Genomic DNA, 27,362 nt, shown 5'->3' on the forward strand with positions numbered 1-27,362 from the left:
TCGAAATTACGAAAACCTCAAAAAAGCAAGCTACAGTTGTAACTACTCACGCCATATCATTCCCGGGACTTTTAAGATCATTTATTTTGTTTTTAGGAACGCCACTGATGATGCTAAGATGGTGATTAGGGACCCTTGCTATGTACATTGGCTCGAATAAGAGGCCAATAAATTACTCAGAATATTAAGTGAAAACCCTTTAATAGAAATAAAGAGACAGATGGTTTGCGCTTTTATCTCTGCCGCCTTTGAGTTATCGTTAATCTCTAACCTGCGTCGAAACCGAATGGTTAACATGTCAGAATTTAAAAAATTTTTGCAGAAGATGGTTAACTTGTAAAAACTTTTAGGTAAATGCTGAAATTGTAAGAACTTGCTAGTCAATTGGTTAACTTGTAGGAACTTGCAAGTCGAATGGTTAACTTGTAGGAACTTACAAGTCAAATGGTTAACTTGTGGGAACTTGCAAGTCGAATGGTTAACTTGTAGGAATTTGCAAGTCGAATGGTTACTTTGAAAGAAGTAAAACTCGCAAGGCGATGCATCGCCTTATAAAAACTTGAAAAAACTTGCAATTTCTCACAAGGTAACCATTCGAACTCAACCCGACCAGATTGAGAATTAATATGCCTCAGAGCTGGTGCAGAATGTTAGAAATGGTCCGGGCATAGTGTTTTGCAATGACCTTAATAAGCGTATTGTCTGAAAACTGGACGTTTACAGCGCTTTTATTTCATAATTTTTTGCACTTTCGGTATAACATCTCTTTTATTTTGAGCGAATATTTACCGCCATTGTTTACTCCAATTCACTGTTTTTCAGCGCAGCTCAGAGCATAACTATCCGATAATTTAGACTCAAAATATTTTTTATAAGTGGTTTGCAGTATTTTCCACAACTTTAAACGTCTTGAATCTGAAAACTGAATTTCATTTGAATTGACATTATATACTCACAATGTATTAAAGAGATATAGAAACGAATATTTTCAAAATAAATTATACATTGGTTATAGGTAAATAGTGCAAATGATAAAAGGATTGAAAAGGTGGCAAGTTGTTTTTTGAAACCCGCAATCTGTCGTTTTGTTATTTATGGAAATACTTTGCATCCATCACAGACAGTTTCTTGTCCGCTCCTAACTAAAAACAATCAAACAAACAAACAACTTATGTAACATCTGCTTCAATAATGGCCACCTCATTTGAAATAACACACAGATTTCAAAAAGAATTTTTTTTTGTATTTTGTGCCTAATAGTTTGTATCACTAATATTGTTTACCCCAATTGGTTATCACAATTTAACCCCGATTAGTTCACCCCTCTGCCATTTCAGTCCGATCTTGATTCTTTAGTTGGTGGCTTTAAGTTACAAAATAGCGGACACATAGGGTTCGGGTTACGAGTTTAGATTTATAGGGAAGCGGCTTGGAGTGGAAAAATTTGAGTTAAATAATTTAGGGGTGAGAAGGTAAACGATATTTCATTTAAAGATGTGTTCAAATGAATGTTTCATTGTGCTCTCTGTTACCCCTGTTCACAGTTTGAAATCCCCGCTTATAATCAGACAGAAGGGGGGGGGGGTGATTGAATTTAAACTTGTCTAACGTTTCACAGAAAAATAATAATCGAAACCGCCGGAAATCTTGCCTTTGAAACTGTGATTTTTTCACACCCTAGTCCCGAGAAGCCGTGATTATGTTACCATTTGTGCATTTGCGATTTTACAATAAACTAAAATTTTACCCCAAAACAAAGTCTTCCTCATATACCTGTAAACTTCCCAATGAGTGACTCAAGTAGGGCAACTTCACATTTGTGGACTGGAGGTTGTTCAGCTTCTGCAGATGGGTCAGATTTGATTGGCTGCCTCCAAGAGAGGTGGATCCTGAGTTGGCATTCTGTAAAAGGGAAAGACCCGAGGAGTGGTGGGGTGAAATAGGGTTCCTAGGGCTGGCCGCCTGAAGATAGATCACATATATGATAAATTGATTAAGAGTTGAGTAACGAGAGGATGCTTGGTATAAAACCGAGTCGAGGTTTTGTCGGAAAAAACGGTAAACTGCAATTAATTGCGACACCAAATTTACGTTTTATAGCTGTGATTGCGCTGAAAGTGGTGAAGTTTGGAAAAAATGCCGTAATACTTTTTACAAGAATTGCGGTTTCAAACGGTAATTTTTTTCATTGCACATCTAGAGAAGAAGCACCGCATTAATCTTATTTAACTTTATTCTTATTTCCTTTGAGATTTTCATCGTTCACACCACAACTCATGAAGTACCTTAAATTTCGATATTTTTATTCGGTTGATTTATTGAAGTGTAATAACCCAGCTTGTGGTATATCAACTAACAAAGTTGCTACTCCAGCAGAGCGCTGGTGCAACGGTAGCATGTCTGGGCGAGGTTCTGGAGATGGTAGGTTCGAGTCTTTTAAGCTCGAATTCTTTAGCAGTATATGGAGTTAGCTAATACCATAGTTTGGTTGTTACAGAAGCAAATGCTGAAAACTGTGCATTTTTTTCAAATAATTGAATTAAGAATTTGACACTCATGGTTATTTGAAGAGATCATTTTGTTTAAAATTTTTAGAAACCAAAAGTACTGTTTCGAGCTAATAAATCAAATTTTTGGAATGAAAGCTACGCTTTACCCCCGCCAATTAAAAAGGGGGGGGGGGGGGGGTTGGCGAAACCTCCCAATTTTCCGAAAATTTACAATAAAAATTCTTTTCCCTCGGACAATAAAAATTCTTTTCCCTCGGCACTTTTGGTGAACGTGCGTTTAAAACCTACATGGGCTCTAAAACAAGCACACATTACAATGCCCTGTTTGTTCCACGGAGCAAAAGTCATTAAGGAGAGCAAAGAACTTTCTAGAATAAAGTGGCAAAAAGGGATAAACGAAGATTAAGTATGCACAGAAGACAAACTTTGCAGTATTTGCTTCAAAATTCAATCGAGAACAACTAAATACGAAAAATTGAAAATTAGATTGATTGTAAGTCAATTGAGAAAATTGTTGGTATCCCTTATGGAAAAAAGACGGCAAACAAAAGCTGAAAGTTATCACATGACATGCTTAAAGCGACTTTCTTGTGTCTTTCTTGTGTCATGACATGCTGAAAATGACCTTCTTAGGTGAACTTTGTGAAAGACAATTAACTTATTAAATGACGGTAAGACTAGTAAAGCCAGTCAGCTCATAACAAATGACATCTGCGAACGCTCGAAGTGTACCAACCCGGATCATAGTAACATAGTAAATCAGCGCTGAATCATAATATTTCTCAGTCTGTATTTTCACTATGAATAGATTATGATCATGTCAGTTTTTACACTGCTCAGACATAGCAAAACATTATAGCAAAAAACAAAAAAACTATGAAAACACTCTGAACAGTCAAAAATCCAATTCTTTGTTTATCATGCACAGTCAAAAAAACATTCTGCGAATGTTCTGAACAGACCAATTCCAGATTGTGAAAAAAGGAAAATCTAGGGGAAACTAACTCACTAACTCACAGTTGCTAGATTAAAATTAAATTTTAATGAGTGATCTCTATGAGGCTCTAGGCTATTATAAACCATTATGGAGCTATTAGACGTCCTGATGTATTGATTTTAGTAATCTTCGACAAACTTCCACCCTTTTATGAATCTATCAAGATTGTAAACCGAGAGTTAAAAGAAGTCGAGAAAAAGATGATCAATCACAATTTTCAGAACAACATGTCAGCCCAAAAGGTTCTACCAATAGTATCGGAGTAAACTGATGCTTAGATAAATGAGCAGAAACGATAGAAGTTGATAAACAGCAGATGTTGACATGAGTTAATAGAAGTCACCTTTGTTCCATGCAGATGAAATTGAGAAGAAAAATAGATTAAAAAATTTTTGACGTAAAGCAGTTTAACTAGAAAATTGACATCACAATCCATTGGGAAAACAACTGACTTGGAAAAGGAGTACCTTAATAATATCCATAATTTCTAATTCCTAATTTTTTTGTTTTTTCCCGGAAATAGGCAACAAGTAAGAGAAAACTATTTTTAATATTGCCAAGTAAATTGTTATGAGTAACTGAAAAACACCCCCAATATTTTGACGTAGCGCATTAAGCGCATAAATCTTAATCGGAATATATGATGAGTGCTTTTTGTATGAAGAGTATCATCTTCAATTTATCGGAAGTAGTTATAATATCTAATTTTTGTCAGAAATAATTCCTGGGCATTTAGAGTTTCTCATAGAAATTTTGTATGGCGGCTTCCTAGAACTAACAACTTCGCAAATAATTCAGTTTCAACATTTTCACTTGACTGAAATATGAGCGAGTCGTTTTTGAAGAATTGTTTTCGAGTGACCATGGGGTGGTTCGCTGCAGCAGTGGCCAATTTTTACAGAGAGGCTAGCATTAGTGGGTTGGATTGAAAATGGAGAGGGTTGGTTTGAGCGGAGTGTGATCTCAAGAGGCGTAGAGAGGTGGAGGAGGAGAGGGAAATGGAATGGGGGGATTCCAAACCGCTTAGAAACGGCCCTTTAAACCATCGTTTTACGTCTTCTCAGAAGCTTCAGTAAATCTTTTTATTAGGAATTATTCGAATTCTATGGAAACAACTAAACAAATTAAATTCCTCCAGGTTTCGCTTTTTTTAATCCCATTTTTGGCGGCGAAAAGTCATATGAGTCAGAAAAAAACCGATTAAACAACAGAATTGCTCGCACAGGACTTACGAGTTGCTCGCACAGAACTTACGAATTTCTCGCACAGAACTTACGAATTGCTCGCACAGAACTTACGAATTGCTCGCACAGAACTTACGAATTGCTCGCATAGAACTTACGAACTGCTCGCACAGAACTTACGAATTACTCGCACAGAACTTACGAATTGCTCGCACAGAACTTACGAATTGCTCGCACAGAACTTAAGAATTGCTCGCACAGAACTTACGAATTGCTCGCACAGAACTTACGAATTGCTCGCACAGAACTTGAATTAATCGCACAGAACTTGCGAACTAGCAACTTACGAACAGGACTACATGAATTGCTACAAATGTTGTTTGAGCGCAATTGATATTTTTTTAAATGAGTTTTTTCATGAATCGCTTGCACGCATATCACTCCCTATAACCTACTGTTATTGGTTATTCAAAATTTGAACAAATTTCCCAAAACTCAGCTGAATTAAAATTAATTTTTGAATGACACATTTGTCATTATAAAGAACGACTTGAAACTAGTTACTTTATTTACAAGAATTTGCTTCATTGAATGAGCCTAAACAATTGTACAGAACCAAAAAACAGATAAATCGATAAACTACTATCAACTGCGATGCTCTAATTGACATCGATTCTTGTGTTTATCTGTTTCAACGCACCTTTAAATGGAATCTAAATTCATTTTCTAGGTTATTCCAACCTTTTATGATGTCCAAGACTTTGCTATTTTACAAAGTCTTCCTAATAATCAATCATAGTCGATATAAAAGGAACGACAAAAATGTTAACATAATCGGCTAACGGGAAAATTGGTTTTAATTGGTTGGCTTTGTCAAAATTAAAATATTAGGAACCACCCTTCAAACCATAAAACTGTCTCCTGAAACAGTTTCAGTTAATACTTAGAGACTAGCAATGCGTAAAGCTCCTAAAGCGCTGCTCAGCCATTTATTGCCCTCCTTTATCATGTTTATCCCGTTTTTGGGTTCAAAAAGTTGTCACACTGAAGAGTCAGATTACAAATCGGCCAAGCGAATAAATCGCACAAAAAAAGACCACAGGACTAATATAATGGCTAAAAATTTTGTTTGAGTATTTAATAGTACATGGTTATCAATTTCATGATACAACGAGCAACAAATCGATTACTCCTTTTGCCCACTGTTAAAATATTTCCTGCATTTTGGGTTGCTCATTATCTATAGAGGTTCGAAGAAGAAATACAAAGCCAGCAAATTGCAGGAAAACAGCCGCAATGGACGCTTGTGGCCTTCCATGAGTTGAGACAACTAAAGGAACAAGATAGACAAATTGATCACCAGTCCTTAATAAAACACTAGACTTTTTGGTTAGATGTGGACTGTCAATTTTATGAGACACATACGCTCTATAAGGAAAAATCTCCAATGGAGCTTTTTTCAAAATTAATATTCGAAATCAAAAACTCAAGACTCTAATACTCAAGAATTAGGGCATATACGTTTGGCACTACTTAGATGCATACTATTGAGCTTTAACTCTTAAATGTTCATAAAAGTTCAATAAGCTAATTCAAAAGTCATTTTTTTAATGAGGTAAGGCACGCAATTGACCTAAAAGCAGGACAAAATGATATCACGCTCACAAATTTTAACTGCAAAGCAGTAGAAATTACTGGAATCGAAAAAGTCAATCCAAGAAGCCAGGCCACAAGAATCTTCGATGGAGGCGACGAATTAAAAAAAAACCACGATGTCCCCAATAATAGCCGCTATTGCTTCGCGGCTATTAAATAATGAACAAAGTCTCACAAAAAAATTAAATGAAAAACTTTAACGTTTAACAATTTTCAAAAACGTCGATTTATTCTCTACTATTGTCATAACTGTCGTGTTCCGCTAAAATTCAGCTCAAAAATGCCCACTGGTCACAAGTTCGCACCGTTTTCAACTTGTCCTTCAATTAGAGTTAACGATCTTTACCGATTGCTAGAATACAAAAATTGATAGTGTTCGTAGCTCTTATATTTGATTTTTCATAACATTTGACCAGATTTTCAAAAATTATTTGTTTTACTTTGTCGATGGCAGCAGGAAGAGTGATTTTTTGTCCTCTGCTCTTGTTGTTGGAGGGTGACTTCGTGTAAAAAGGGTTGAACTCTGGGTTCTCGCTGCTCTTTATTGCACCTGCTTGAGCCAGATTGGCAATGTTGTCCAAACTTTTGGATATGTACTTCTTCTTCGTTTCTGTGTCTTTGGTCTTTTTGTTGTTGCTATTGTTATTGAAAGTGGGTGACTCTAAGTTATTTGCATCGTTCTCAGCTTTGGCTCTGATGTTCTGAAACCAAGATAGTCAAATCTCATGACCGAACGAATGTTTGTAATATTTCCGGTTCGAGGAAAAATTGGAAAAATATGTAAGATAAGCGGTGAAAATTTATTTTTTTTTTCACCGCGAATTTCGTACATATTATGCGGTGAAATGCGGTGAATGCGGTGAAATTATGTAACTTCAACGCTAGAGTAAGCGATGAACTTACAAAAATTCACCACATTCACCGTTAAATACGTAATTTTACCGCTTAATATTGTCCAAATTTGTTATGAGACAGAAAAGACTGAAATGACACAATCAGGGATACATTTGACAAAAAGCAGACACTTAAGGATTCTACAGGTGTAAAATTGTCAGCTTAATTTATGCAGGTGTGATGCAGTTATCTTGCAAGAGCTTACAAGATTCTTGCAAACAACGGCTGTAATGCAAGATCTTTGAAGACGAACGGTAATTTTGTAATATCAGAACGATTAAAAATTAAAACGAGTACTTAAACCGATTAATTTTTTCATAAGGTCGTGTAGGACGAATGATTATGTTGTATGTTTCTGCCAGAAACTTGTAATATATTAATATGAACATTATTAAGGTCTTTCTTGCGCTTTATTTTCCCTAATGATTCCAGGCATTCCTTTTATCTCATTTTTCGACAGTTTCGACTCCTTAATGATCAGACTTTACATCGATAACTATCGAACGTTTGTCAACCATCAGACTTTAGTTCGTTCACGATCAGATTTTATCCAAAGTTTGAACAGCGGCCTCATCCGTAAAATATATGCACACTTCATCCTCTCCGTGTCTTTATTTCTTTGATCAACGCACACCCCAAGGTGGGAACCATTCACAGTTGACCCTGGATGCTTTCTTTTTCCTTTTTTTGGGACATATTCTAACAATACAAACCTGAACAATTTTCTTGGTGTTTCTGAGTTCGGCATTAGTTCTATGAATTTGCTTCTCAAGTCCAGGACTTGGTTTTTTCACGATAACAGTAGCCTGCTGTTTGTTATCTGGCGACACTGTCGTTTTACCCGCATGTTGTTGATTGGGCACAACTTTGCTGCTGTCGGTTGCTTTGTTCGGAGATTGACGAATGATGGCGCGTTCTAAGTTCCTCATTCGGTTTGGACTGCCGCGTCCTGTGTTTTCAGCTGCAGGCGCGACTGATGTCATTTTCTCTTCTCGTCTCTTTTTCAGCTTGTCTCTGAAATGCAACCACTATTATAACCGTAGTAGTCATGGTTGAAAGTCATGGTTGATTTGTGAAGTTTATGAATAACGGATTTAAATTACGACCCGAGTCAAGGTGTCAACGCTAAAAATCGCTATAAAATGCAAAAGTTGCAGCGAGTGCGGTGAATGATTGTAAGAATTGCGGCTCTTAACACTGAATGCGGTGAATTTTACGTCAAATCTTACAAAAACTCAGATGCTAAAAGATGCGGGCGCTTTAAGGTGAAACAACCCGGGTAATATGGTTTTCATTGCCTCTAAATGGCGCTAACCACTCATTGCCTGGTTTTACTTAACTATGAATAAAAAAACTTTTTTGTCACTTACTTTATATGGTGAAAATTGCTCAACGGAGGAAAAAACAAATATGTACGGTAATCCCTTTTGAAACGCTCGCGTGCATGTATTAAGCTGAAAAAAAGATTTCGTTTACCAATTTGAGTAAATACAGTCTCTTTTTATTTGTGTTAATTTATACACATAACAACGGTCCGCAAGAACGAATATAAATTTTCACGTGGAAACTATGAGAGTTGCTAACTACGCTTTCAATCCTAACAGCAACTTTGTCCGATCCAAAATAACAAAAAAGTGTCTCTCTTCTGATTACAAGCGTAAAAGATTTTAAAAAAATAAGAAAATTCGTTATGGAGGTTATTATTTCTGACTAAGAATAATCAGACAAACTTGAAAACGACGGAATGATTATGAAATTTTGCTATATTTTCGTTATTTGAGAGCCTGAAACTTGAAAAATGTTTTGAGGTGTGCTATTTTTTAAAATCTGCTGAAAAACTCATATTTTGAAGACAAGCAAACCATTTTTCTCAATAGCAAAAAATAACGATTAGGAAGTTTGTGGAGTTTTTGGACAAAGGATCCCCCTCTTTTGATTAAGCAATCAACTTTTGAAAAGTAAAATATGATGGCAAAAATGTGGCACTGTCGTTCTTGACAAAAAATCTACAGTTCAGACAAGGGTTTTGTTCTTGTATAACATATAAAAGTTCCCCTAAAAGCCAACAAGATTATGTAAATAATCATGCTGATGTTTCGCTTGATAATTAACACTTCATCTGCAAAACCATGAATCAAACAAGATTCACACAACTTTTTCTAGTTGATGAGAGCAAAATAAAGCTTTCTAATGAGATTTGGAAACATTTGTTTGTTTTTTGCTTTTCTAAGGTTCCTGAAAACGGTGCAGATACTTGTTTTAAAAACTTAGCGTTGAATTTTTAACCGTGCTTGTTTTATTGGCCTTTCTATCTTCTCGCTACTTAGTTTCTCTAATGAAGGGTCTTTCTGAACATCTTATGTGGCATAAATGACTTAAAATATTGGTTTCAAGTTTAATCCAAATTTTTAATGACTGCGTTGCTTCTTTTTTTTCGAAAAAAGTATTAGATATTAAATTGATTTCTATTTATATTTTCGTTTGTGCTGTCTTGTTTTTTGTCATATTGTTTACTCGTGTCATTAATTCTCTATCTATGCATTATTAAAGTTGATTATTACCTGTTTCAGCTTTTTATGTATTATGACGCTAGTTGTAACTAATTTTTTTGGTCGGTTTGGCTGTACTATTCCTGAGTATCAATGATGACAGAAGTCACAAAAATTCTGATTAACCAAAGTTGAAACCCTTTCTTGGCCTCATTTTTTATTTCACAAATTTGTAGAAGTTTGACACCTAGGGGGTTCAAAAAGGCAGTTTTTATGGGGCTCCTTTTTCTTACCGTTTTCTTGCATCTTAATCCCTGGACCAACCATAAAGCTTGCCTGTTCAATAAAATGAAGTTAAATTCTCTTAACTATCGACTATTTATTGGTTTTTTAAAATCTTGAAACTGACCATTTTCAGAAAAATGAACCATAATAGATTGTTTTCATTTTTTGGAATTATTTAAGACTATACGTTTGTGAAGCTATGGCGGCTACATTTTGATCATCTGGCATCACTTTTATTTTTAAAAAAGTAACTTGACAACATGTCAACGGTTACGTGAACCCCCCCCCCCCCCAAAGAAAAACAGAACGCGTTCAGTAGTTTTATTAACAGGATGAAATTAATGAAGTTTTGAGTTGACAAAATTACAACAATTATATCTAAAGAAAAAAAAACATTTTTGATTTTCAATCCGGAAAACATAGAACTCAACCAAAAGTTTTTTGTTCCACTGAGAACCAATCCTTTATGTTATGTGTATCATGACACGCTCAATGGATGTAACTGAACTACTTTGGTTCGCACGAAAGTATACACAATTTCAACTATATCCTGAAACGAAAATAATAATATGCAATTAAAGTGTTTGTTTCTTTGAATTTAAATTACATTAATTAGTTTTGTTAGGAAAGTTATCTTCATAGTTTTCTGTTACGCTTTAATGTTAGAGCTAAGTGTAAGCAAAGAACTTAAATTAAATTTCTGAAATGGAATGATTCTAAAATTTGATTTGACAATGCAAGTCTTCTGAAAGGGTGACATTTAGTTATACTGGACCAATTTCGAAAACTACGGCACATTTTATTTTCGGAGACATTGAGGCAAAATTTGTCTCGATAAAAATTTGTTTACTATGGCATTTTTTTTACTTTTCATTTAGTGAAGAGAGAAAATTTTGCGTTCGTTTTTAAAAACAAGTCCACTTCTATCAGTGAAACAAGAAGACCATCAAATTAGTATACAGCTACCCATCCAGAATCCCATTATAAAATTAGATACATTGATTACTCTGTGACGTGAAGTGTTGGAACATTATGTGCGAATGCACATTACTTGCTCTCTTTGAAGAAATGTTGTTCCTTTACCATGAAACTAATTCAATTAGACGAAAATTTTATATCTCAAATTTCATTAATAATTTACTGAAATCCGAGACAGATATCAAATTTTTTTGGAACTCTTACATGTCTGATTGATCATCTGAATTTGTCTTGAGGGGTGAGGGGGAGGAGGGTGACTTTAAAGCAATTATTTATAAATCAGATTTTCTTTGAAGAAAACAATGACAAATTCGAGCAAATTTTTGTGACCTTTTGTGACCTTTTGTGACCTTATCTTTATTGCTGCCAATTTGGCACTTACATCAGTTTGGTGATGTAAAGGTGATGCAATGCGTCCTCCATTGTGATTCTGGCCTCTGGGTCATAGGTCAAGAGACGCGTGAACAGATCCACCCCCTCCTGAGGAACATTCTCAAGTAACTTGTCCAGGAGGTCCTGATCACGTGCACGCTGGGGAAAGTTGAAGGACATTGTTCGGGATCTGCACAGAAAACGAAGTTGACAAACATCGGGGAGTTCATAGCTCAAGAGAACATAAAAATAGTTAAAATAAGTCAAAATGCACCCCTTCCTCAATAAGTTTTATCATAAAGTCCAGCCTCTAATAGACTAAAGTGAGGGTGCAAATGTATGGTCACTTAGTTTGACGACGAAGGAAAAGAAACAAACGCTGATATGCGTTCTCTACTTCACCTCTTAAATTTGGCCAGTAGTTCCGGGGGAGGAGTACCCATGAGTCTGTGTATTTTGTCAATCTGGTCAATCTCATTGTGACCAGGGAAGAGAGGTGCCAGTCTGTTAAGTTCGAAGAAGACACAACCCACAGCCCACACGTCCATTTTGTAGTCATAATAGCCATCTGTCAGCAAACATTCGGGTGCACGATACCTAAAAATATGGCCACAATTGTTTGCTGTTGAACTACACTAAATTTTACTGTTTTTTGTAGTTCTTTTGTTTAATATTATACTACACTGATTCAAGAATCGTTGTCGTATAAGCCCTTATCAGTTCCTACACGATAAAAAAATCACCTAGGTCAATTGTTATCGCCTACGATCTGTTCAGATTCTTATTTAGCACTTTTAAGATAATCATTCAGTTGCTATTTTAGAGCGAAGGAGGAACGACTACAGGATCCCTTGAAAGCAACAATTTTCCTAGAATCTATTACGGTCCGTCATATCTCATCATATCCTATACTAATCTAGCTTCTTATAAAATCTTATCTTGAAGTTCAGTTTTTCAAACTGCTATTTTGAAAGATCTCACAAGATCCGTTTCAGAACTGGTAAAAATTTTATGAGGCCTACAAGTATGCGTATTATGTGATGAGCGCTGACTCGACAACTTTGTCAGAATTTTGTCAGATATTATACGTTAGGAGCTTCAGAATCACTTAGTGCAACCATCTAAAAGGTGTACAAGTTTAATGACTGACATAACCATCTACAGAGGTAATCGTATCTAGAGAGAAGACTTCGTTTTTCATTTTATTTAGAGATTCCAAATTTCAATTAAAATCTGAGGTTCGTTCAATTATTACTTAAAATCTTCCGATCTAATCAGGTCCGTCAAAAAAAGATTGACTCAAGTTCTAGAATTATTTGAAAAAATATTGATTACAGTTATAATTTCCGGTAATCGTACAGTTGAGTTGATCTTTTTTTTATGATAACCAAAAAATCACGTGCTTGTGTTAAACAAAAAACTGTTGCACAGTTTTGGATTTTCTGGTACGTTGTTTTGGCGATAACAAATGGAATTTGTCTTAAAAACACCTATGCGATCCTTTGAAAGCAAAAATTGCCTTATTCCCAGGAATCGGTTTTAGATAATGTATGCAGTACGCTAAAATTCAACGAACTCTCAAAACCCCTGAAATGTTTTTAAAAATGCTCAGATTAGGCCAGGAGTGAAAACCACAGATTTTTTTCTTGCTTGTTTGTGCTCTGCTATTACCTGTACACATCTCTATCTTTGTTACCATAGGTTACCCATCTTCCTCTGGATCAAAGGATCTTCAACGCAAAAAATAAAAGTTTATCTTAAAGTTTCGTGGCATTATTTTTACAATTGATCATTTAGATATGATTTAAATTTGAAATACTGAAACTTCATTCATCAAAGAGATTTCAAAGATCCAAATGCACAGTTTATTTTGTCTTCTGAAAAAAAAAACAAAAAAAAATCCGCAAGGAGGACAACTTTAGAAAAACTCAAGGGAATGGAATGTCAAGAATCTTGACATATAATTATCTATCGTGCAAAGTTTTGCAAGATATGTTTCGTCCTGTCAATTTTTTCTCGCAATATAGAGTTCTATTGGCCGAGTCTATTTATTTGGATTTGGGTTGTCACGTTTAGCAGCAATACCTCTGAGCGACGTCCAAAACTAAGAGATATGCCATAAAACCTATTTGCTAACTAATTAAGTAAAAGTATCTTAGTTTTTGCAGAGTAAGGAAACTTTTAGGTTAGTATTAACTTATACAACAGCTACTTAAAAATTTATTTGGCATATTAAGGCGTTCCTAAAAACTAATGTTAAAACAAGCCACGGTAAAACATGGTTTAATTAAAACAGTTTTCGCCAAAAACAGTGATAGTACTAAAAGCAGCAATTCCCCGTGTCATGATCGGCATGATGACCATCCAATTTTGAATTGTGTGCTTAAAAATCCTTTTATGAATATTTAGGGAAAACTTTTATAGGAACAGTACTGAAGATAACCTGAAGCTACAAAACGTCTTTTGTATCTGCAGAAAAAAAGTAAAACCAAAAATTCTACATAAAATGAGTTAAAAAGAAGCGTTTTGAACTTATTTAGCAATTTTATATTTACCCCATCTATTAGATGCAGTTACATGTTTCATCGCCGTCTCTTTTTGTTTTTTTAAAGCTCACTGCTCTTTCTCATGAGCGAAAAAAATCTCAAGAAAGGAAAAGCAATCAAAATTTGGAAAATTTCCAAACAATTTTTGGATCTATTCTGTTTCGGCCCCCAGTGTTTTTTATGACTCCCAGTTACAAATTATATATAGGTTGTTATATAGCACGTTACTATGTAAGAAAATAGAACGTGCGCTTGGAGGTCATGAAAGATTTATGCTCACTAAGCGGGGGGGGGGGGACAGAATAGATCCCAATTTTTTTCTGTTTAATCAAGACTGTCAACGTGGATCTCTTGATTCGATTCAAACAATTTCATTTGCTTTTCAACTCTCTAAAACTAATGGAGGAAAAATAGATCTATAAAACTTAATATTTTTGAAAGATCTCTCCAGTTGAATGACTATCTTTGTTCCAGCTGAGCCGAACTCTCATTGGTTTGTTTGAGAGCATTATTTTTCACTCAATGCATTTTATTCGGAGAAAGAAATCTTATGAGTGAATTTTAATGAATTTGGTTAAATGAAAAATGGTTTTCAAGATAAAAGCTCAATTCTTTGCAGCGAAGTACAAATTTGTTACGTAGACTTTTGGTATCATGCCAAAAATGCGGCTTTCAAAAACATGAGTTAAATAATTAGTTTTTTTAAGTTTATTATTGTTGTTCTGCACAAAAAATTGCTGAGTTAAATGTTTATAACTTAGATTTTTTCTTTATATACTCAATGTTTAGGAGCACAATACAGCACCTATTTTCTGTTGATCATATCCAAAGGTTTTCATGCTCTTTGTGTTTTTAGAGGGTAAAATTCCATTCAGAGTTCTTCGATACAAAAGTTAAATTAAGGAAAATCGGTCAGATTATTTTGTATGTCAATTCATTCTTTTTTAAATTTCTGAGAGAAACTTACAATATATTACAATAACCATCCCCAGATTACTCGGGCAGTTCCCGGCAAATTTTCCGTGAAAACTCCCTGTCAGAGTTTTTGGAACCGAATAGGAAGAATTAGATATTTGAAACTCATGCGTCGATTCAAATATTACTTCAAGACCATCCAAACTAAATGGAAAAGAAAAAATTTGAAAAAAGCAAAATTATGTTAAAATGGCCACTTAGGCGAGAGTGCATATTACCGCATAACGTGTATGTGAACAAATCGAAAGCATGTTTGTCATCATATAATTTTTATATGTTTTCACATGTATTTACTGATAAACCGAACAAATCTATCAATTTGACAAAGCTTTGTTTTGTAAAATTGCGTTCAAGATTTGGTCGTTCAAAGTGCAAACAAGCTTGTGATTGAAAAGAAGTGAGCTAATTAAACGGACATCCATCTGTGTAAAAATTGATTGAATTTTACACCTGTGGTTTGTATACAGAGAGTAAAATGAAACAATCAGTTGAATTTATGGTTTGAGAAGTTTTGATGGCCAGCAGATGTCACTCAACTTCAATCTTAACATTTATGAAGTTTTATTATTATTCAGTACAAGAATTTAAATGCATTTTTGACTCAAAAATCAAATTAAATGAGCAGCAATGTATTAGTTTGTATCAAAACTTGATAGAAGTCTTTCGATGACAACGATGAGACAACGATCATTTTTTTAAACACTGAAAATCATTCATACACCTAGATTGAGAGGTGGACCATATGCAACGACTAGCAGAGTCAAAATTGGAGGTAGTTTCGAGATTTTAAAACCACATGGCCTAGACCACACATACGTTTGACTCAAAGTATTTTCCTGCGTCGATACACGGTCATCGGTCGATCACATGCTTTTCATACCGAATAATGGTCGACAATAGTGTTTTCAAAAAATCACCAATTGAATTTTTCAAAAACTTTTAAAACTCACATAGTAAATTGGAAACAGTCACCCCGTCTTCACAGAAAAGTTGATCCACGAGCATCTCTAGATTTAATTCTTGCTGCATTGGAAAAAAGCATGCACGCCATAACAACGTTGATTAGGAGATTGGGAAATTTTAGGGGACAAATTTTTTTCATGCAAATATTTTTAATGTTATGCTTGAGTCATTCGCTATATAATATGAACAAGGTTCTCAAATTTTGTTTGAATTTCTGAAAAAAACTCTGATTTTAGATGCCAAGTGCACATAGAGAGCACTTTGGCGTTTGTTCTCAACTTCCTATTAATTTTGTATCTCTGCAAATTTTTATATAAATTTGAGAGTCGTAAATTACAGTGTTATTTTAGTTCTAGATTTCAGTTTCTTTTTTAAAAATTTCGAAGTCTTTGAAATCTTCTAACTCTCACAAATCAAGAGCCGTTTTCAATTGAAAACAGACGCTGAGCTTTTTTCTAAATACTAGAAACTACACTGTTCATTAAATATCTGAGTTGTTTTTACCTAAAAATTTTTTAGTTTAGTTAGAGCTTTATCTATTAACTAAAAGCAACCCAAAATTGGATACCGAAGTAGGATGAAAAATGATTACCGAGTTATTTTTAAAAGCTAAAAATTAAAAGTTAATTTTTAATTTTTTGCTGCCTTTATTAGTCACAATCCACAATTTTGAGACTCTTCGTTGTTTGAAAATAGATGATAGCAAACTTCCGTATAGTTTTTAAAGTAACGTTTAAGTTTCAGACATGAAGTTGCTGTTAAGTTTGCTTCAATTTAATCCTTAGAAATCATCTTAGTACAAACTGTTTTCAATTTTACTGAGTAACCAATTTCAGTTTTCAATAAAATATTTTTAGGTATTAAAGTTATAAATTTTTTCAGCGGAAAATTATTACTTTTTGGTTAAAATTTTAAAATCAGTGTCACCCAATTTTTTTAAAATCAATAAACCTGCTTTAAAAGACCAGGGTATTTCAACGAGACCTATTTTCTGCTAGTAAACAATTTTTGAAACATTTGAAGGATATTGGACGTTATATGTCGTGCAAAAACTACGGCCTATTAATTTAAGAAGCGTTTTTCGGCTTTATTGACAGAGTAAAAAAGGTAACACAAATCCAGTCCAAAATAAGCTATGATCGAACACCTCTGGTTCTTCGCTGTTTTTAAATTTGCATCTTCAACTGGAAACGCTGTGGCTGTATTTAACATAGTTGAGAGGAGGAAACCAAAACTCACGAACTCATTCAAAGATTTAAAAATGCATGAAAAAAGGAGAATTTGTATTGGTTATAAGTAAAAAAATGTCAAGCCTTTTTTGACAACTCGTCGTTTTCAACTAGTTGTCTTCCGGTATTATGTGTTGAGTTCTTTTTTCCTATCCTTCATATTAATGTTTAATTGAATTTTTTGTGAAGGTTTAATTCAATGAACTAATTAAAAAAAGGGTAATGGGAAAAAAGGGGTAAAGTGAAAGAGTAAACAAGGGCAAAGAAAAATAAATTAGAGTAAAGCGAAAAGGCAATCAAGTGTAAAGTGAAAGATAAAAAGGTATTGAAACGAATGTCAGCTCCCTATTAATTATGCATCTCTAACTTTTTCCCAAAAACTGAATACAACAGTTCTGATTTGTAGCTTATTTTCTAGCTTTGAGTTCAATGGAGTTTTTCATTGTTCACCAATCAAGAATTCTTTTCAATCAAGTGAATTCAAAAGCTCAAATTAAAAAGTATGAAAATATGAGAAATTTTCTGTAGATATAAATTAAATATCGAGACCTTTTTAATGACAACTCATTTTCATCTCTTTGTTTTCTGATATCCAGAATTTAGTCTTTTTCCTATCCCTTAAATTAACCTTTAAATAAATTGTTGAAGGTTTAATGCAATGTACTAATTAAAAAAAGGGTAAATGGATAAAACAGATCCCGCTAGAAACTAGAAACAGTACCGTCCTCTGATTTCCAGAAATCCAATTTAAAATTATTGCTCCTGGTATGACAAAAAGGGTTCCTAAGTTTCAGAATTTCTCAGACTTGGCAGAAAATAGTGGCCGCGAAATCAAAAACTAGAGCTAAATTGACAAAAAGCAGAAAGGAAAACTTTTTGAACTCTATTCTTTTCGATTTCACTGTTTTTGCCAAACTTAATCAAAACTCTCTTTTCATTTAATTTATCGGGAAGTTCTACTGAATTGATGGAAAGTTTGCACAAAATTTAGAATAAAAACATTGATAAATGAGATTCATAATTGTGCTGGAAAATTATTTTGGCAAGAATTTGTGTCAATGTTTTGCCCGAGTTCTTGGATGTATATTTTAAATGGCGTGTTTCAATTTCTAGTTCTGAATGTTACTCTGAATTTAGATTCATCGATTAAAAGTCACGAAACTTAAGTTTTTTTTTAATAAAAGTTATTAGAAGGAATATGTCATCTCCCTATTAATTATAAGCATCTCTATTTTTTTTTTAAAAATTGTACACAAGAGTTGTGATTTTTAGCTTGTTTTTTAAGCTTTGATTTCATTGTGTCATTGTTCACACGTCAGGGATTCTTTTCAAAGTTAGATTTAGTTTTTCAAATACTAGAGACTACATTCTTTGATCATTCCCGTAATTACAATATATAATACCCGATTCAAATTACCAAAATTAGCATAAAGTTGAGCGGAGAGATTCAATAGCTCAAAGAAGCAATCAAAGAAGATTTAGTTAGAATACGAAAAAACTTAGCTGGATGATTATAAGTTATCTTACCATCGCGTAGAAATGTATTCTGTGAAAGGTTGTCTGGCCTCTCTGGATCTGCATGAGCCAAAATCAGCCAATCGGATTGTGTCGTTTTTAACAAGAATATTCTCAGGTTTCACGTCTCGGTGGAATATACCACTCCTAAAATTTGATTTAAATGTAATTCGATCTAACAAGAGTTATCTTTTTTTTTAAATTTTAAGTTATTTTTTTAAATTTTTTTAAACTTTTTAAATACTTTTTACCTTCATTTACCATTTCGGAACTTGGCTATAATGTTTATTACATTTTAAAAAATTTTTAAATATTTTTTATCTTCAGTTACCATTTCGGAACTTGGCTATAATGTTTATTACATTTTAAAAAATTTTTAAATATTTTTTATCTTCAGTTACCATTTCGGAACTTGGCTATAATGTTAAGTACATTCAAGTTACCTATTCATGTTCATATTCAGGTGCGTATTCAGTGATGCATTCATTTATCATTAATGTTACGTAGATCAGAAAAGCCCACGTCTATCAAATCATTAACTCATTTATTCTCCTGGAGAGTTAGAGTGGAAAACGCTCTAAACAATTATACATGATAATGAATGAAACCTATTATGGAACCATTTATGGCAAAATTCGACATTGAGATGAAGTGGAAACCACAATCCATGCACATTATGACTCGAAAGTGGAGTCCAGTTTCCAAACTGAGTGAAATAATAACTTGATAGCGAAAAGCGCTTTTAAGGTAGGCAAAAAATCGAATAGTTAAACTGATCTTACTTGTGTATGTATCGAAGAGCGTCAATCAACTGAAGCATGTAGAATCGGATCCTGTTCTCAGCTATGTATTGTTTCCTCGCTAAATACCAACAAACAATCAACTTAGAAATCTGTAGATAACCCGAGCTTGCTGAATACGTGTATATCAAAAAAAAAAATAAAATAACAAATGAGCTATTGATATAAATGATGTGCTCCTACATTGATAAAAAATATTAAACAGCAAAGAAAGCCCACTCACTTCGGATGTACTCGAAAAGGTTCATGTCCATCAGGTCCAGAATGATATAGAGCGTCCCTGTCTTTGGTTCGCTGAAACAGAAGACCAAACCAATTCTTACAAGCTCTCGGAAAACAACCATGAGAAATACCAGGGTATCTATGCAGGGTTCTCAGAGAAGCTTGCAATGATATTTTCACCGAAACTTTTCAGGAGTAAGCAGAAAATTGAATTGTCAAAAAAAAAACGATTACATTTCAAAAAATGAGCAGTTTTGACCTGACTAATATTGACATAGTTTCCGCTCTTTGTTCTGTAGAGACAAACTAATAGGTTAAGTCTACTTTTTGCATGTGTAAAAAATTTACTTACAAAAGTATTTCTTTCATTTTGAGGACGTTTGGGTGATTGGAGAGACGTCTCATGGCCTGAATTTCTCTGTTCTTGTTGGCTGCGTGGATGCTGAAAAAATAGGATATCACTTCAAGCAATAGATGGTAATAATAGATAGGTCACAAAACAAAGAAGCGGAGACATCTCAATCATTATCACAATGAAAAAGGTTCTTGTATCTAGGGTAGATGCTGTAAGGAATGGCTTCTATTCTCAGGTCGGACGCCAAATTAGCCAACAGGGGGCGTAAGTTGTGAGAAAAATTGGGAATATTGAACAAATTTTTACTATGAAGTCAAAATGACAGATAACTTATCAATTTTTATTAATGTATCATTGTGGGATGCAATTTTTTTTAGCCATTTCACAAATTTCTATAGTATACCTGAAAAGACAGAAAAAGGTTTTGATCAAGACTTTTCGGTCGAATTTCTGATTTGTTTCTTGGCTAAAACACCTGACAGGAATTTTCTATACCAACATTATTATGATAATCTTTCACCCCAGAAATATTTCATGACAGAAATGGAACGGGGAAATCTCGGCGATAACAATCAGCTTATGTTACAAACTAGGGAAGAATAAAGGGATGAATATGTTTGTTCTATTCACAGGTTATGTTTGAACACAATTAAGACGAGAATTCAACGCTGAATGAGAAAAACAAGAAACTAAACAAGACAATCTGGGGGTACACGCTTACCTCCTGTGTCTACGACAAAACATCAGTCACAAACATTTAATAATATCTAAAATTATTTAATTTTGTTGAAATAATTTGAATTTAATGCAGGTGAAACATGCTCTAAGTGTTTTCATTTAAGAATTTTGGGCTATCTAACTGAACAACAAATAAAACCCAATCATTCTATGATTTCAGACTTTGATGAAACGACGAAACTTTTTTGTTGCAATGTCCGTCAACTCAAATCGTATTTTTTTCAGATCACTTCTCAGTTGCATAATCTCTTGTTTACCATGCTCAATTGGGTTAAGTATTAGATGTATTTTCCATAAAAAAGTATTGGGATTTATTTTCATTAAGGAAAAGGCCGCTACCACCTGCAGCAATAAAGCTGTTTCGTGCTCATTTGCTACTCAAAAAATTATTGAAATCTTTGCAGCTCTATTTTTGTAGCAATCTTCTGAAATTTGAAAGTTGTGTCCCTAAAAGATGTCACGACTTTCTTACATATATATGTATTCAGGCTGAGTTCCCAGACCAAAAGTAGGCATGTCCAGACTTTCGTGCGTTCAAAAATATTCGTGCATTTATCGTCCAATCAAAAAATCTTGTGTCTAGATTGTCGCGCATTCAAAGTTGCCTATGTCCAGACTTGCGTTTGTTCATTAATGTATCCAGGCGGTGTAATTTTAAAAACACGACTCCCCCTGCTATTTTTTTTTTTTGGTAAAAAGAATGTATTTCTTAGAAGGAGTTGGGTATTTTTCAGCAAGAATAGATTTTTTGCATGATTGTGTTCATTTCGGTCTGGACATATCAACTTTCGGCCTGGGACCTCAGCCTGGGTTGACCAGATGCAATTCTGATTCAGTGCTGATTTATTCTTTCATTGATTACTTACTGTGGGTATTTTGTTTTGAGCCTTTTGACGGCGACAGATCCAGCGTTAGGGTCCGGACTGGTAGTTCCATTGTCATTTGTAGCCAGAATACTCGCTTTGCTCTTGCATTCCAAGACCTCTGAGAACGTTCCTTCGCCTTTCTTGGCTACCACCAGAAACTCTGAAACAGTTTTTTTAAATTAAATTAGTGATACTTTAATAAAAATAGGTAATTATAAATGAAGTGGTTCATTAAAATTTCTACAATGACTGAAAAAACCAGAAGGCAGCTCAAATTTTGTCATTCATTTCGGACTGAAGAGGAGAAAAGGCAGGTGACGAACGATTCTGTCACGTGATGATTTGCTTGCGTTGAAATTGTTTGTTCTAACATTAGTTGTCCTAAGTTGTTTTCAACAATTCCCAAATTTATCCTATCTAGATCAAAAGTAGTTGCGACAATGCAGCTTACCTCAGAGTCCAAAGATAAAGACTTCAAATATGTTTATCGATACTTTGGTTCTTTTGCTTTTGTGGGTGATATCGCTTATTTTATTTTTGTTTTATCCAAAATATTTTTGACAAACTAGGTTTGTAATTTTTGATATGTGAAACGATGTACAAGCCTAGCTGGATGAATTCACAACGGCAAGTGAAGAATTTATCAGCTTGTAATAAAAATTTATGGTTCTTAAAAAATTTCAGCTTCAAAAATTGTGGAGCCCCGAATTGCGGAACCAATTGTGGAGCTCCGAAAAGACATTTTCGCATTAGCTCCGAAAAGACATTTTCGCATTGCACAAATCTAATTGGGGTAGGTAAAGTTTATATCAGTCGGTCTCTTTTTGTTATGTCAATTTTTACCTATCCATATTTTTACAGAGTGATGAGAAAAGCGGTATTGCTGAAAAACTCAATCAATAGTTGATGAGAGATTCTTAGTTTTTCGTTTCGCATGTAAAATTTGAGGTTCAAAATGTGCCAAATAACTATCATTTTTTTTCAAATTTATCAAACGCTTTTCAAAATATGCCATCTAAAATGTGTACAAATTTTGGGGCTTTTATTATTCAGAATGTTCAATTTAATCTTAAAGCAAAATATGAGCAATTCATATCAATTTTAATTTGAAATGGTTAGTTTTATTTTAATGTTTCAGAAAGTGGTTTACAAAAATAATCAGGTCAACTGCGCTTATCATTTTATTGTTTCAATTATTTAGTTCCAATTTATCCATACTATGAGAATAGAATGGTTGAAAATGTTTTATTAACAAGACCTAACAACAATCATGTTAAATAGGCCATTAACATTAATTCTTCTCTATATTTGGAAAAATAGGAAAAATTGCAAATGAATTTTCTGCGCAAAAATATTAACGTTTTGAAATTCTCTAATGTTTTCTACTCCAAGTTCTTAAATCTCAAGTAAAGAGTACAGGAGAAGAGCAATGGTGCTAGTTTTTTTCAGATAGGAGAAGCAGTGTAGAAAACAATAATGCTATTTTGCAATGCAGTTTTTCAAAGAGGGAAACAATTATTTGACTCTTTGGTGTAATAGCCCAGGCCCTATTTTATGTTTATTTGACTCTTTGGTGTAATAGCCCAGGCCCTATTTTATTCGCGAATTTTCTAAAAATTGATGAAAAAATTAAGGAGTTGCAGCGTAGGCGAGTTAAATTTGGGTGGGAAACAGATTTTTGGGTGGGAAAAAAGACAAAAAGTTCAAAAATTTTCTGCTACTTCTTTATTAAACATAATTTTAATCTTTATGCAAAAACAAAAACAGATATTTGAACAGTTTACATGAATCTCATATACTAAGATCATCGACCAATTGTTGAAAATGGCAGCTCGAAGATTAACCAGCACATTTTCCAATTTATGGAATTATTAGTGCCCGAAGAACATTAGTGCCCGCCAAAAATGAAAATAAGTTATATTGATAATGTTATTTTTGTCCGCTACATTTGTCTTTTAACAAGAAAATCTGTCTTCAGGTCATGAAATAAATTGAAATCTTTCAAATTGTTAGACGAGCATTTCAAAAAAGATGATGTTTTTAAAACCAATGATAACTTTAATATTCTTTTTTTTCACTCAACATGTAATCTGCACAATAGGTCCAATAAGGCGATTTATCTTTTGAAAGGGTTGCTGTTTTGTCTTGATTTTTCGAAGATTTCAGAAACTATGAGCTCTTTAATCTCGCCTTTGGTCTCTGATTTTTTTCAGAGTTTTTTTAATAGTTATATTGTTGGACAAAAAATTAACTTTTAATGTCACAACTTGTTTGGACCATGTGTGTTCCCCAGGGGACACGAGATGGTTATCTTGCAAGATCTTGCAAGAATCTTGCGAAAATGGTTATCTTGCAAGATCTTGCAAGATGAATGGTTTATCTTGCAAGATTCTTGCAAAAAACCAAAGACCTCAAATAATGAGTAAATAAATTAATCAGATCAACCATATATGTCTAAAACGTCGATGAAATTAATTTTTGTCAAAATTGAGGTGCATTTGAAAATCAAAAACTACACACTAAATAAAGTTAAGGAAAACTACTTGATAACGTATTTGAAATACCCGTTTCTACAAAATAGTTCAATGATTTTTTCAAGGGTTCATTCTGTTATAAAACTAAGTGTGAATGAAATGTTAACCACTGAAAAAGGTCACAAAAAAGCATCCAGTGGCTTCCAGCTTATGATGTAAAATGTTTTATTAGACTTTTTGTTCTGTAAATAACAATGTTCTGCGAGTATTCATTATCCAATATTCTTTTTAAATGACTATTAGGAAGCAAGTACCAAAAAAGTGAATGTCAGTAGCAAGATCTTGCAAGATCTTGCAAGATGAATGGTTATCTTGCAAGATTCTTGCAAAAACCAAAGACCTCAAATAATGAGTAAATAAATTAATCAGATCAACCATATATGTCTAAAACGTCGATGAAATTAATTTTTGTCAAAATTGAGGTGCATTTGAAAAGCAAAAACTACACACTAAATAAAGTTAAGGAAAACTACTTGATAACGTATTTGAAATACCCGTTTCTACAAAATAGTTCAATGATTTTTTCAAGGGTTCATTCTGTTATAAAACCAAGTGTGAATGAAATGTTAAGCACTGAAAAAGGTCACAAAAAAGCATCCAGTAGCTTCCAGCTTATGATGTAAAATGTTTTATTAGACTTTTTGTTCTGTAAATAACAATGTTCTGCGAGTCTTCATTATCCAATATTCTTTTTAAATGACTATTAGGAAGCAAGTACCAAAAAAGTGAATGTCAGTAGCAAGATCTTGCAAGATCTTGCAAACCGAATGATTATCTTGCAGGATTCTTGCAAGTCGAATGGTTATCTTGCAAGTCCGTGCAATTCGATTGGTTATCTTGCAAGATTCTTGCAAGACGATGCCTATCTTGCAAGATCCTGCAAGAAAATCTTGCAAAACGATGCATCGTCTTGCAAGATCTTGCAAGAATCTTGCAAGATCTTGCAAGATAACCATTCGATTCCGACTGGGGTTCCTAAGGATAAGCTATTAATGTCAAAACTTAAAAAAGGGCTGTTTGGTTGTAATGCCAAAAGTCAAATCTTCCATTATTATAGGCTCCGCTGTCTAGAATTTTATTTAAAATAAATATAATCACTGAAACAGCAAGCTGAAATTGGAACTATTATGTTATGGCTTGCTATCCCGCTGTTTATCGATATCCTCGACTCTCCTTGTATTGACTTTATGTCAGGTCTCCAGTTGACAACGAACTTTTTGCCCCATTTTGACATGCCCTCGTCTAAAACTTGTAAAAATTTTTTCTATTATATAGTGTTATATAGCTTTAATAATGACTTTTTTATTGTTATTCTTTGTTCCGTTTTCCACGTTCATTCCTGCGACCATTATCTGAAATAAAGATAGAATGAGAAAATAACGATAAATGCTTAAATCACAAGCAGTTTTGCTAACTAGTAGCGATGTTATAACTTTTTTCTAACACTTTAATATTTTAAACCACTTACTGCTGTAGAAGTCTCCCTCTTTGATCGGAACAGCAGTGTCCGAGCCATACCTATGTCCACCCCCTCCACCTCCACGATTGTTGTTGTTCACGTGCGTCGGATTGTACCCAACGTTACTGGGTGCATTTTGTGCACCAACGTGGTGGTTATTATAGGAAAGGGCCGCACCGTGGGTCATTGGGCCAAAAAGTTGCAATAAGATTTTATTTCAAAACAATTTATATTTGTTTGAGTTTTTGCATTACATGTTTTTACTTGTAAATAACATTTTCTGCACAATAAACTATTTATCCAATGTAAAATTTTTTATAGTAAAAGTTTCAATTAATCAAATGTCCATTCATTTATATTCAATTCAGAATGATCAGATAGGATAAATTAACCGACAATATGTTAATAGGAAAATTTTAAACATCGAATTGAAAACAAAAACAAAAAATTTGACAAAATTGAACATGAGTTGAAGACAGAACGAATCTTTTAATCTATATAATCTTAAATCAAAACACAAACAGCTCTTTGTGAATGCTGAAGCACATTTTGATGCGATTATGAACAAAAGTTACTATAAAATGTGATCATTAAAAGTTTTAAACAGTAGGCTAAAGTTTTGTGTTATCAAAAAATGCAAACTTTTATCAGATTTGCGTTCATCACTGTACACGCGTTTTACATGTGTCTATTTTTTATAGTAGTTTTCATTTTTCACGTTAGACTTGGTGCTTTGTCAAATAAAAACAGCTCTTGTAAACGTCGTGAAAATTATTATAACACTCAAACACAATAATAAGAAAAGTTTTATAATTTGACTAATTTATTAAACATCTCTGCTAATTAGCCACTGTTTTGTTATGTTTTACAAGGTACTGTCAAAAGAATACGGCTTAATTTTATGTTTTCTTTTTGAAAAGGCGAGATGAATATTGATTAGCTTCTCAAATGTTGCAAGAGTTCTTTCAGTAACGCTTAAAGAAAAAAGATCAAATTGCATGAGTTCCAAATGCAAGTATTCGTTGGTTCATCACGTCCTCAAACACTATACTGGCTTGGGCACAAGAATTTATTTTTTTTTTGAAAATTTGAACTCCACCGAGAAGCATTGCATCTCTGTGCTCAGAGTGACGAACAGGATGATATATTTGATTTCATCCAATTATCGATCGCAGTATTCAGAAAAAGCTGACATATTAGTTTTCGGTTATGTAATCACTTGATTCCACTTTCACTTTCCCCCAAAATATATCTGAAATCCTCATCGGTATTGGTAAAAGTAAAGGTAAATTGTTTACAAAAATCAAAATATACCGAAAATTCCGATTTCTCTATCAATCATTTGGTCATAAAAGTAATGTTCTGAATATGAAAGACTTATAAAATATGGAACAGCGTGAGATGTTTCAGCGTCTCAGAACAGTTTGCTTTGATGTAATCATTGAAAATATCAAGGGCCTCTACGTGGTCTTTCAAAAAAAGCTTATATAGAACTAATGCTTAAATATACATTTTGATTTTTTTTTCAAAAATTGTTAGAGCATGTGCAAATCTTAATCGGAAAGGTGAGCATTTTTATAAGTTCGTGTCTTTGGTTGACAAAAATACTGACTTTTTCACAATTTTGTGTTTTATTATAAGGCGTGTGTACAATCGATAAATCATTATGCTGTGCTGAATCATTTAGCCAGATTTACATGCTGTTTAAGAAAGAACGACTCATTTCGTGTTGTCAGAGAAAGCACTCAGATTTCAACTATCGAGGAGCTGCATGAGAGAAATTCTTAAATTATTG

At 33.7% G+C, this 27,362-nt stretch overlaps 1 protein-coding gene across 3 annotated transcripts; it reads right to left on the reverse strand.

Annotated features, from left to right (window-relative positions):
- Nucleotides 1-913: 913 nt before the first annotated feature.
- LOC142339797 (uncharacterized) lies at nt 914-26,094 on the reverse strand. Of its 3 annotated transcripts, none has more exons than XM_075390069.1 (12): nt 25,577-26,094; nt 21,575-21,734; nt 19,968-20,057; nt 19,617-19,687; nt 19,376-19,454; nt 18,606-18,740; nt 11,768-11,962; nt 11,376-11,555; nt 7,955-8,255; nt 6,788-7,048; nt 1,774-1,902; nt 914-1,142 (listed from the first exon to the last, which is right to left on the reverse strand). In XM_075390069.1, the coding sequence occupies exons 1-12, from the start codon at nt 25,752-25,754 to the stop codon at nt 1,089-1,091; spliced, it is 1,833 nt and encodes a 610-aa protein (XP_075246184.1). In that variant the 5' UTR covers nt 25,755-26,094; the 3' UTR covers nt 914-1,088. The 3 variants fall into 3 exon arrangements, with proteins under 3 accessions (XP_075246184.1, XP_075246183.1, XP_075246182.1); XM_075390068.1 differs by having other exon boundaries at nt 914-1,138; nt 1,774-1,962; XM_075390067.1 differs by having other exon boundaries at nt 1,774-1,962.
- Between the last annotated feature and the right edge of the window lie 1,268 nt (nt 26,095-27,362).

Source organism: Convolutriloba macropyga, chromosome 5, assembly GCF_964194025.1.
Source record: "Convolutriloba macropyga chromosome 5, txConMacr16.3, whole genome shotgun sequence".
Taxonomy (NCBI): domain Eukaryota; kingdom Metazoa; phylum Xenacoelomorpha; order Acoela; family Convolutidae; genus Convolutriloba; species Convolutriloba macropyga.

What these genes read in the sequence shown, in the direction of transcription:
- LOC142339797 (XM_075390067.1), bottom strand. Translation starts at nt 25,754, where the DNA reads ATGACCCACGGTGCGGCCCTTTCCTATAATAACCACCACGTTGGTGCA. An exon ending in AAAATGAAAGAAATACTTTT is followed by an intron (nt 19,688 to 19,967) that starts GTAAGTAAATTT and finishes CTTCTGTTTCAG; the next exon opens with CGAACCAAAGACAGGGACGC. An exon ending in GCTCTTCGATACATACACAA is followed by an intron (nt 18,741 to 19,375) that starts GTAAGATCAGTT and finishes ATCAAATTTTAG; the next exon opens with GAGTGGTATATTCCACCGAG.